This window comes from Corvus brachyrhynchos, unplaced genomic scaffold, assembly GCF_000691975.1.
Source record: "Corvus brachyrhynchos isolate BGI_N302 unplaced genomic scaffold, ASM69197v1 scaffold193, whole genome shotgun sequence".
In the NCBI taxonomy this organism is placed as follows: domain Eukaryota; kingdom Metazoa; phylum Chordata; class Aves; order Passeriformes; family Corvidae; genus Corvus; species Corvus brachyrhynchos.
This window is the reverse complement of record NW_008237087.1, coordinates 840,194-850,298: the sequence shown is the minus strand read 5'-3', so window position 1 is coordinate 850,298 and position 10,105 is coordinate 840,194. Positions and strand designations below refer to the sequence as shown.

Here is a 10,105-nt window from a genome sequence, read left to right as displayed (position 1 = left end):
ATCCCATCCCATTGATCCCACTGATCCCATCCCATCCCATTGATCCCACTGATCCCACTGATCCCATCCCACTGATCCCATCCCATCCCATCCCATTGATCCCATTGATCCCACTGATCCCATCCCACTGATCCCATCCCATCCCATCCCATTGATCCCATTGATCCCACTGATCCCATCCCATTGATCCCACTGATCCCATCCCATCCCATCTGTTATGATCCAATTATTATTCTTAGAAATGCCCAAATTAAGGTGCAGACGAGACCATTTGCCAGTGACAATAGTAAGGGTTTTATTTGATGCTAAATGAGAGAGAGAGAGAGAAAGAAAGAAAGAAGTAGAAAATAGGTGAGGGGGACAGAAAGAGTGACAGGGACTGAATAAGGAAAATGTCACCACTCCGTGGGTCCCAAGGATGTCCCGTTGGTGCTCTCCAGCTGCTCTTCTTGGTGGTGAAGGTCCCCCCAGAAGGTGTAGGATCCCAGGGGTTGTGGGTACACCCCTGAGCCGGGTGGCGATGGCCAGGCAGGTCCCCCTGGGGGAGGGGGCCGTGCTCACAGCAGGCTCTGGGTCTGGAGCATCATGGACAGTCCTGTGGGGCCTCTGGGGAGCCCTTTGGGGGGTCTCTGGTGGGTTGTGCCTCCCCCTGGGCTGTCTCTGACGTGAAGTCCCGTGGATGTGGCCTGTGGGGTTGGGGGTGCCACAGCCGGGCCGGTTTGGGGTTGTGTAACGGAGGACCCGAAACCTCCTCGCCCCCCTCGGCTGGGGGGAGTCTGTGTAAACCCGGCTCCTGTGAGCTCTGCTCTCCCCCACCCCAAACTCACCGTGTGCCTTTGGCCTTTGGTGGGTGCACACCTTTCCCTCAGCCCGAGGTGACTGAACAATGGGTTTCCCTTTATCTAATCAGCAGTTTGGCTTTCGGTTCAACTCCCACCCTTCAGGGAGGCTTCTTCGGTTGCAGCTTCTTTGTCATGAACAAAACTTCCAGTGTTTGAGGCATGAACTGTTTTCAGTCTCTGACACCCATCCCATCCCATCCCATCCCATCCCATTAATCCCATCAATCCCATCAATCCCATTAATCCCATCCCATCCCACTGATCCCATCCCATCCCGTCCCATCCCATCAATCCCATTGATCGCATCCCATCTCATTGATCCCATCCCATTGATTCCATCCCATTGATCCCATCTCATTGATCCCATCCCATCCCATTGATCCCATCCCATCCCATCCCATCCCACTGATCCCATCCCATCCCATCGATCCCATCCCATGGGATATAGGCGCGGGGTGGGTCCCGTGCCCCCCAGACCCCCGTGCTGCCCCTCCAGGGTGTCCTGTGCCCACGGGGGCACTTCAGGACACGGGATCGATGCTCCAGGTTCGATTTTGGGGAGGGCCAAACTCCACTTCTGGCCTTGGCAGGAGATTGTAGTCCTGGGAATAAAAATTCCTGGGAAGTCACCACAAAGTGCTCCCACTGCTCCCAGCACTGGGGGGGCACATTCCCCACAGGCAGCAGAGCCAGGGGGACCCCAACGCCGCTGATTTGGGATCAGGATTTTGTCCCCAAAACGCCCGTGAAAGTGGGAAGGAAATCAGGGATTGAGGAATTCCACCAAGGCCGCGTGGCCCAGATGCTCCCTGCATCTTCCAGTTTGGGAAAAACGTGGCAAAACCGGGGAAAATCGTTCCTTTATAGTGGTGCAAAAAGGATTTTCGGAGCGTTGCAGTTAAGCTGCTGAGCTGGCAGGAAACCTTTGGCCAACTGGTTTGGGGTTTTCCTTGGTTTCCAGCAGTTTTTGGGCCCCTCCTCAGGGTATTTCCTCTCTGACGGAGTGATTAAAGGATATTATTATTATTATTATTCCCTGGATTTGGGGGTCAGGGCGCTGGCACCCCACAGCCACACACCCGGCTCAACAACAGCCCCTCCTTTTGCTCAATCAAATCCCCCCCAAACTCCCCTTTTTCTGGGCTGCCCCTTTTCCCCGGATTTGGAAGATTTTGGGGCGGTAAATGAGTTTTCCCAGATTTTCCTTTGGAATTTGGCTGCCCCAGGGGGTTTCCAGGTGTGAATCTGGATGGATTTGGGGTATTTTGGGGGCAACATCTCATCCCCCGCCTCAGTTTCTCCATCTGTAAATGCCACAAAGCCATAAAAGACATCAAATTCAGAGGGAAGGAAGGATTTGGGGGGAATTATTCCCTCCAGGAATGAATCTGAGATAACAGCAGCAAGGAGTTTGTGAGTCCAAAGTCTCCCCTGCTCAGGTTTAGCTCATCCCTGGGGTTTCTCACCTGGACAAACTCCATTTTCCACCATCTTTGGATCCATCTCTGCCTCACCAATGCTTAATTAACATGGAAATTAGATCCACAGGGAGACTGGGAGCATCCTAAACATCCTTCTCTTCCCTTTTCCCCCCCCCACTTTCTTTATTTTTTAATATTTTTATTATTATTTTGTGCATTTCCTTGCCTTCCCTCCATCTGTTGCTCCGTGGCCGCTCCTCCCTGCCTGCCCTCGCCACCATCTGGATAAATTATCTGTCGCATTAAATGCCAAAAAATACCCCAGAAGAAGTGTGAGAAACGGGATCCGTGATAGGGAAAGGATCCCGCTCCCAAATCCGGAGCTGGATGCCCACCTACATCCAGCCTGGAATTACAAATGTCTGATTAATTGTCTCATTAATTAGTCTCTCCCCCCTCCCCCGGGTTATTTGAGTCTCCTCCCACCAGCAGCAGGGAGAGAAATCCAAGGATTTTGGGCATCTCGTGCCCTCCTCAGCCTTTTGCTGCTCCGGTTCAGCCGGAATAAATCCAGTTTGGCTGCTTAGCTTGGTCTGGGATGGGTGGGGATGGATAACGGGGAGGTTCTGTGCTCCTGTGTCCCCAGAGTCCCAGAAAATCCCACACATCCATTACGTTTCCCCTTTCTCCTGACCGAGTCGCCTTTTCCCAAAACTCCTCCATCCTTTGGGAGCAGGAAGGGAGGATGTGGGGGATCCTGGGGCTCCTCGTGTTTTCAGGGAGTGCAGGAGCAGCCAGAGCTCAGCACGGGAACAGCTCTGGGTTTTGTGTCCCTGCAGGCCAAACCCAGAGACCCCAAAACTCAGAGGAGCCCAGGGAGCTGGAGCCCCAAAACCAGGAGAGGCAGAACCCCGGAGAGCCCAGACACCCCGAAACCCGGAGAGCCGGAGCACAGAATTGCAGAGACCCAGGACACCAGAGAGCCGGAGCCCTGACACCTGGGAGCCCCGAAACCCAGAGAGCCGGGGCCCATCAGCCCATCCCGGGGGGCAGCACCCACATCCAGCCCCGTGTCCGGCCGGGAGGGTCCCTCACCCCGGAGCAAACCGTGGGTGAGTAGCCGGCACCCCAGAATCCCAGAATCAGTCTCTGACACCCATCCCATCCCATTGATCCCATCAATCCCATCAATCCCATTAATCCCATCCCATCCCATCCCATCAATCCCATTGATCCCATCCCATCCCATCTCATTGATCCCATCCCATTGATTCCATCACATCCCATCCCACCATTGATCCCATCAATCCCATCAATCCCATTAATCCCATCCCATCCCACCCCAGCAAACCCATTGATCCCATCCCATCCCATCTCATTGATCCCATCCCATTGATTCCATCCCATTAATCCCATCCCATCTCATTGATCCCATCCCATCCCATCCCATCCCATCCCATCCCACTGATCCCATCCCATCCCATTGATCCCATCCCATCCCATTGATCCCTTCCCTTTCCCTTTCCCCTTCCCATTCCCCCTTTCCCCTTCCCGTTTGGGGTCCCAGCGTGGCCTCAGCCATCCCCTCCACCACAGCCCCCCTGTCTCACAGGTGCAGGGGAAGGGGTGGAGACCCCACCTGGAAGGGGCAGGAGCGGAAACTTTCCCACCTTTTCCAGCCTCAGGTGTAGGAAAAAAGCTGCCCCAGGACTTTGGGATGTCCCTCGGGAGGCTCCTCCCGGCTCCCTGTGGCTCCCTGGGGTGGGTGTGTCCCACCTGGGGGTGACTCCAGCAGGACACAGGGCCCCCCCCCAGCGACTGCTGTCACCTGCTCCAGGAAGCGTCCCCAACAATCTGGGCCTCCTCGGGAAGCACCAGGGACTTGTGGGGGCAGCCAGGGGTCACCTGGAGATCTGGGGACCCACTTTGGGCTCCAGCGAGGTGGCTTCACCTGGCCCATACCTGGTTTTTAGAGTTTCAAAGGGGTTTCAGAGGGGTGAGAGGAACCCCAAATCCCCCCGGGCACCCCCAGGCTCTCGCCCAGGTGGTGACAGCTCCTCCTTGTCCCCTCTTGCAGCATGTGGCAGGTGTGACCCTCCCCACCTGTGCCAGGTCACCATGGAGCTGTGCCCGGGGCAGCCCCAGGAGGCCCTGCTGACCGTCAACGAGCAGGTACGGCCACCCTGCCCCCCAAAACCGGGCCGGGGGTGGGACCCCAGTTTGTGCCCTGGGAGGGGCTGAAACTCCTGTAGGGAATTCGGGGGGCTCACCTGGCCCTGGGCCACACCTGTGGGGCTGGAGGGGCACTCTGGTCCTGCAGGTGTGGGGTGCTGGCCCTGCTGTGGGGTGCTGCAGGTTTGGGGTGCTGTGGATGTGGGGATGGGAAGAGCTGGATTTGCTGTGGGTTTGGGAAGAGCTGGATTTGCTGTGGGTTTGGGAAGAGCTGGATTTGCTGTGGGTTTGGGAAGAGCTGGATTTGCTGTGGGTTTGGGAAGAGCTGGATTTGCTGTGGGTTTGGGAAGAGCTGGATTTGCTGTGGGTTTGGGAAGAGCTGGATTTGCTGTGGGTTTGGGAAGAGCTGGATTTGCTGTGGGTTTGGGAAGAGCTGGATTTGCTGTGGGTTTGGGAAGAGCTGGATTTGCTGTGGGTTTGGGAAGAGCTGGATTTGCTGTGGGTTTGGGAAGAGCTGGATTTGCTGTGGGTTTGGGAAGAGCTGGATTTGCTGTGGGTTTGGGAAGAGCTGGATTTGCTGTGGGTTTGGGAAGAGCTGGATTTGCTGTGGGTTTGGGAAGAGCTGGATTTGCTGTGGGTTTGGGAAGAGCTGGATTTGCTGTGGGTTTGGGAAGAGCTGGATTTGCTGTGGGTTTGGGAAGAGCTGGATTTGCTGTGGGTTTGGGAAGAGCTGGATTTGCTGTGGGTTTGGGAAGAGCTGGATTTGCTGTGGGTTTGGGAAGAGCTGGATTTGCTGTGGGTTTGGGAAGAGCTGGATTTGCTGTGGGTTTGGGAAGAGCTGGATTTGCTGTGGGTTTGGGAAGAGCTGGATTTGCTGTGGGTTTGGGAAGAGCTGGATTTGCTGTGGGTTTGGGAAGAGCTGGATTTGCTGTGGGTTTGGGAAGAGCTGGATTTGCTGTGGGTTTGGGAAGAGCTGGATTTGCTGTGGGTTTGGGAAGAGCTGGATTTGCTGTGGGTTTGGGAAGAGCTGGATTTGCTGTGGGTTTGGGAAGAGCTGGATTTGCTGTGGGTTTGGGAAGAGCTGGATTTGCTGTGGGTTTGGGAAGAGCTGGATTTGCTGTGGGTTTGGGAAGAGCTGGATTTGCTGTGGGTTTGGGAAGAGCTGGATTTGCTGTGGGTTTGGGAAGAGCTGGATTTGCTGTGGGTTTGGGAAGAGCTGGATTTGCTGTGGGTTTGGGAAGAGCTGGATTTGCTGTGGGTTTGGGAAGAGCTGGATTTGCTGTGGGTTTGGGAAGAGCTGGATTTGCTGTGGGTTTGGGAAGAGCTGGATTTGCTGTGGGTTTGGGAAGAGCTGGATTTGCTGTGGGTTTGGGAAGAGCTGGATTTGCTGTGGGTTTGGGAAGAGCTGGATTTGCTGTGGGTTTGGGAAGAGCTGGATTTGCTGTGGGTTTGGGAAGAGCTGGATTTGCTGTGGGTTTGGGAAGAGCTGGATTTGCTGTGGGTTTGGGAAGAGCTGGATTTGCTGTGGGTTTGGGAAGAGCTGGATTTGCTGTGGGTTTGGGAAGAGCTGGATTTGCTGTGGGTTTGGGAAGAGCTGGATTTGCTGTGGGTTTGGGAAGAGCTGGATTTGCTCTGGGTTTAGGGGAGAGTTGGATTTGCTCTGGGTTTGGGAAGAGCTGGATTTGCTCTGGGTTTAGGGAAGAGCTGGATTTGCTCTGGGTTTGGGAAGAGCTGGATTTGCTCTGGGTTTAGGGGAAAGTTGGATTTGCTCTGGGTTTGGGAAGAGCTGGATTTGCTGTGGGTTTGGGAAGAGCTGGATTTACTCTGGGTTTAGGGGAGAGTTGGATTCCATGCACAGCCCCCTGATACGTGGAAAAGACTCCTCTGCTGGGTTAAGCGGTGCCGTGGGTGTGTTTATTCCAGCGCTGGGGCACACGTGGGTGTGGATTGCCCCACTAAATGCCCCCCTCGGCTCGGTCTGTGTCGGGTCACGAGCTGCATATTCATTAAACTCCCCCACGAGCCTATGCATATTCATTACCCAGCCCCGCCTAGCCCCGCTTCCTATTTTAATGAGCCCAAAGTCATTTCCATCCGCGTTGGGCTCGTGCAGGAGTCTCTGGGGTGAAGTAAGGAGTCCTCAGATGAAGTCGGGAGTCTTCCTCAGGTTAAACTTTTCACCTTGTGCTTGTTCCCTGAATCCCTGGCCCAAGTTCAAACCCCAGGGCTGGGTTGAGCTGGTTTCTGGGTCCAAAGTGGGATCTTTCGGTCACGGCTGCTTGCCCTTATCAATAGCTTTGTGTCCTCCCTTTTTCTGATCGGCAGATGTGACAAATCCAAGCTGTGTGCGGCCCCTTCAGTAATTCACTTAACCCTCCTTTCCCCCGCTCACCATTGGGATCCATCCCTTTCCCTGCGCCTTCTGTTCCGCACTGAGGTCAAATAAAGTCGCAGACCCTCCCAGGACACCTGGTGGGAACCCCAGCACTCCGGTGGGTCCAGCCCTACCAGATGTGGGCAGCTGGGAAGGCATTTTCCCACCCAGACATGCCCAAACTGTTCCTTGTGGAATATTTGGCTCGTCAGGGATCCAGGTCACTTCAGGGAGCTTCCTGTGCCTTTTCCCTGGAATTCCAGGCCCTGGGTGATGGGAATGGCCCAGGACAGCCCCGTCCCCGAGGCCCATCGGGTGTAGCCTCAGTACCCCTGGTTGGGATAACCCAGCATGTCCTGGATAACAGCTCCCAGCTGCCAAGGTACTCCAGGTTTCTATGGGCTCACCTGCTCCTGCTGCCAAAAAACGCAGGATAAATCAAACTCTAGCACTATTTTTAGTCCTAGAAAACGGCGCTGCTTCAGTCACTCCCCAAACTCCCCCGCCCCCCACTTCCAAAACTTTTCACTATTTCTACATTTTAGCGAACGAAGAAATCCGTGCCCATGGGCTATAAATTACAGAACTGGCATTAATTAGCGTTCTGTCCCCTATTGGTTATTGATTTCTCTCTCCTCATGCTGGTTTAGTCCCCACTCTCAGTCTCTTTGTTGCATTTTTCCCAGATAGGGAGAGTTTCGGTTCAGCCGTGGACTGCCTGTGTCTCTTCTTTATCTCTGGCTCCTGCAGAATGTCCTTGTGCTCTGTAAATCCTGCATTCCTCACGTCCAATTCCAGCAAAAACATCTCCCTCTCCCAGGCTTTGTTTATTGAGAGAAGGATCAAGGTTGGTTCAGCAAAACTCAAAAGTTTCAGCGATTTTCCCAAACCGGGTTCCCAAAATAGCAGCCGGTGACAAACCTTGCTAAGTGCTGGCTGCGGTGGAACGTGGCACTGCTTGTGGTTAATTAAAGCCATTAATTAGAGAAGTTAATTAAAACAATTAATTAGGAAAGTTGTTAGGGAAGTTAAATCATTTCCAGCACAGAGGCACAGTCTGTAAATGGTTCAGGAGGGGTTGGGTGGGAGCTGGGAAGAGAATTCCCTGTTTTTCATCCCTGTTCCCTTCCCAGTCCTGTCCCTCCCCCTGCCCTGGGACAGCCCCAGGGGACATTTTCTCGTGTTTTGTCAAGGTTATTTCATTCCCCTGTTCATAGCCCTGAAAAATTCAAACAAATCATCACAAATCTGAAGCCCTCCGAGGCAGAACTGATACAAATCCCTTCATTTGGATGATTCCAAATGTTCGTTAATGCCCGTACCAACTCCCAGGCTTCATTCGGTTCAATTCCCTGATTTTCAGTTCGTTGAGACAAATTTGTACATAAGATAAATGTACATTTAAGGAAAGAATAAAAGCTTTTCCCACACCATTCTTCTTTTCCAGTAAAAAAAAAAAAAAAGACAAAATCAACTCAGCAAAAAAATCAAACTGGCAGCACACGAAATAAATCTGGTTTGGATAATCCCAGTCATATTTATTCGCCCAACAAGTTGCTCACAAGACAAATCAGCAGTTATTATTAAATTGATAACACAGGAGGTTCTTTTGGGGACAGTTTAAAGTGGTTTTGGTCCCCCACAGCTCGATCCGATCCCATAAAAAGGGAAAACTCAGCCCAGGACAGAGCAGTTATTAAAAAAACAGGAGAAGTCCATCAATTCCCAACTCCTTGTCTGCCCTGGCGGCTCCAGGGTGGAACGCTGGCATCGGTGACTCCTGTGAAAGTGGAAGGGCAGAGTGATGAATGCAAACCCCAAATCCTGGGATGATCTGGGAGCCTTCCCTGTAAACCCAGTGCCCTCCCCACTTGGGACTGGCCAAACTGGTCAGCCCCAGCTCCCGGGGGCTCTGGCACTGGTGAGGGTTGGAAGGGGAGTGTGAGACCACCCCCAGTGCCCAAGGACCTTGTGGAAATCTCAGCTTTTCACTCCAGGAATTCTGATTTTCCCTCTTTTTCCGCTGCTCTGTGGGCAGCACCGCCTGCCCTCTGCCAGGTTTCTGTCCTTCTGCAGGAATTGCAATTCCACCCTGGCGGGGTCAGGAATTGTCAGAGCCCAGCTCAGAGCGGGAGGAGAAAAATGACCATTGGTCACCAGGGACAGTGACCACTGAGTGACCCTCAGCAGTACCACCCTCAGGGACCCCCTGAGGGTCAGTGTCCTGCTCCCCATGGACCCTCCCTGAAGGTCAGCTGGGCTTTGTCCCAGAGGAGACCTCACAGCAGGTCTGGGTCACACCAGAAACCCCAACACCAGTGCTGGACCTCGCTGAGCACTGCCCCACATCCAGGGGATCCCAGCATTGCCTGGCCAGCTCAGGGAATTTAGGGAAGAGTTGGATTTGCTCTGGGTTTGGGGGAAAGTTGGATTTCCTCTGGGCTTAAGGAAGAGTTGGATTTGCTCTGGGTTTGGGAAGAGCTGGATTTGCTCTGGGTTTTAGGGAAGAGCTGGATTTGCTCTGGGTTTAGGGGAAAGTTGGATTTGCTCTGGGTTTGGGGGAAGAGCTGGATTTGCTCTGAGCCTTGCAGAGGAACAACCACGATTCTCAGGAGGGTCAGGACCAGGCAGTGATTGACCCTCTGAGGGTCAGTGTTCTTCTCCCCATTAACCCTCCCTGAGGGTCAGCTGGGCTTTCTCAGGGAGAAAACCTCCCGAAGGTCTGGGTTACCCCAGAAAACCTCAGGGGGTCTGATGTGCCCAGGTCAGACCAAGAGGAGAATTGGAGTGGTGGGGAGCAGCGAAGATCAGGCACCTCTCCAGCTGCCAGGACCTTCTGCCAGAGGTTTCTGTCACCTTTCTGTCTCTTGTCCCTTGTCCAACCCTCCAGGTGCCGTTATCCCATAGGGAAACCTCTGGATTCTCAGAGTGATCCTGGCCCTGGCACGAATAAAACATTCCAACCACCCCAAATCAAGGGTAACGCGGGGTGTTGTTGATGGAACCCTTGGGGTGAATTAGAGTGACACTGCATGACCTGTGTTTATAAACATATAAATATATAAAGATATATCAATATAAACATATGGGTGTGTAGGATTTGGTTTAGAACAATTTAGTTGCAATGGAGAGCAGGGTTGGAGCTGTTTGGGTTGGCCTCATCTATGGAAAGAACAAAAATAACACAAGAAAATGTACAGGGAAAAGAGAAAAGGGAGGCAGGGAGGGAGGGAAGGAAGGAAGGAAAGAAGGAAGGAAGGAAGGAAGGAAGGAAGGAAGGAAGGAAGGAAGGGAGG

The 10,105-nt window shown here is 53.3% G+C and overlaps 1 protein-coding gene across 2 annotated transcripts; it reads left to right on the top strand.

The window, feature by feature from the left end:
- The first annotated feature begins 148 nt into the window (after window positions 1-148).
- LOC108445318 (translation initiation factor IF-2-like) lies at window positions 149-8,341 on the top strand. 2 transcript variants are annotated; one of them, XM_017728716.1, is made up of 4 exons: window positions 149-474; window positions 3,103-3,375; window positions 4,341-4,435; window positions 7,496-8,341. In XM_017728716.1, the coding sequence occupies exons 1-4, from the start codon at window positions 393-395 to the stop codon at window positions 7,577-7,579; spliced, it is 534 nt and encodes a 177-aa protein (XP_017584205.1). In that variant the 5' UTR covers window positions 149-392; the 3' UTR covers window positions 7,580-8,341. The 2 variants fall into 2 exon arrangements, with proteins under 2 accessions (XP_017584205.1, XP_017584204.1); XM_017728715.1 differs by lacking the exon at window positions 149-474 and adding an exon at window positions 1,217-1,388.
- The last annotated feature ends 1,764 nt before the right edge of the window (window positions 8,342-10,105 follow it).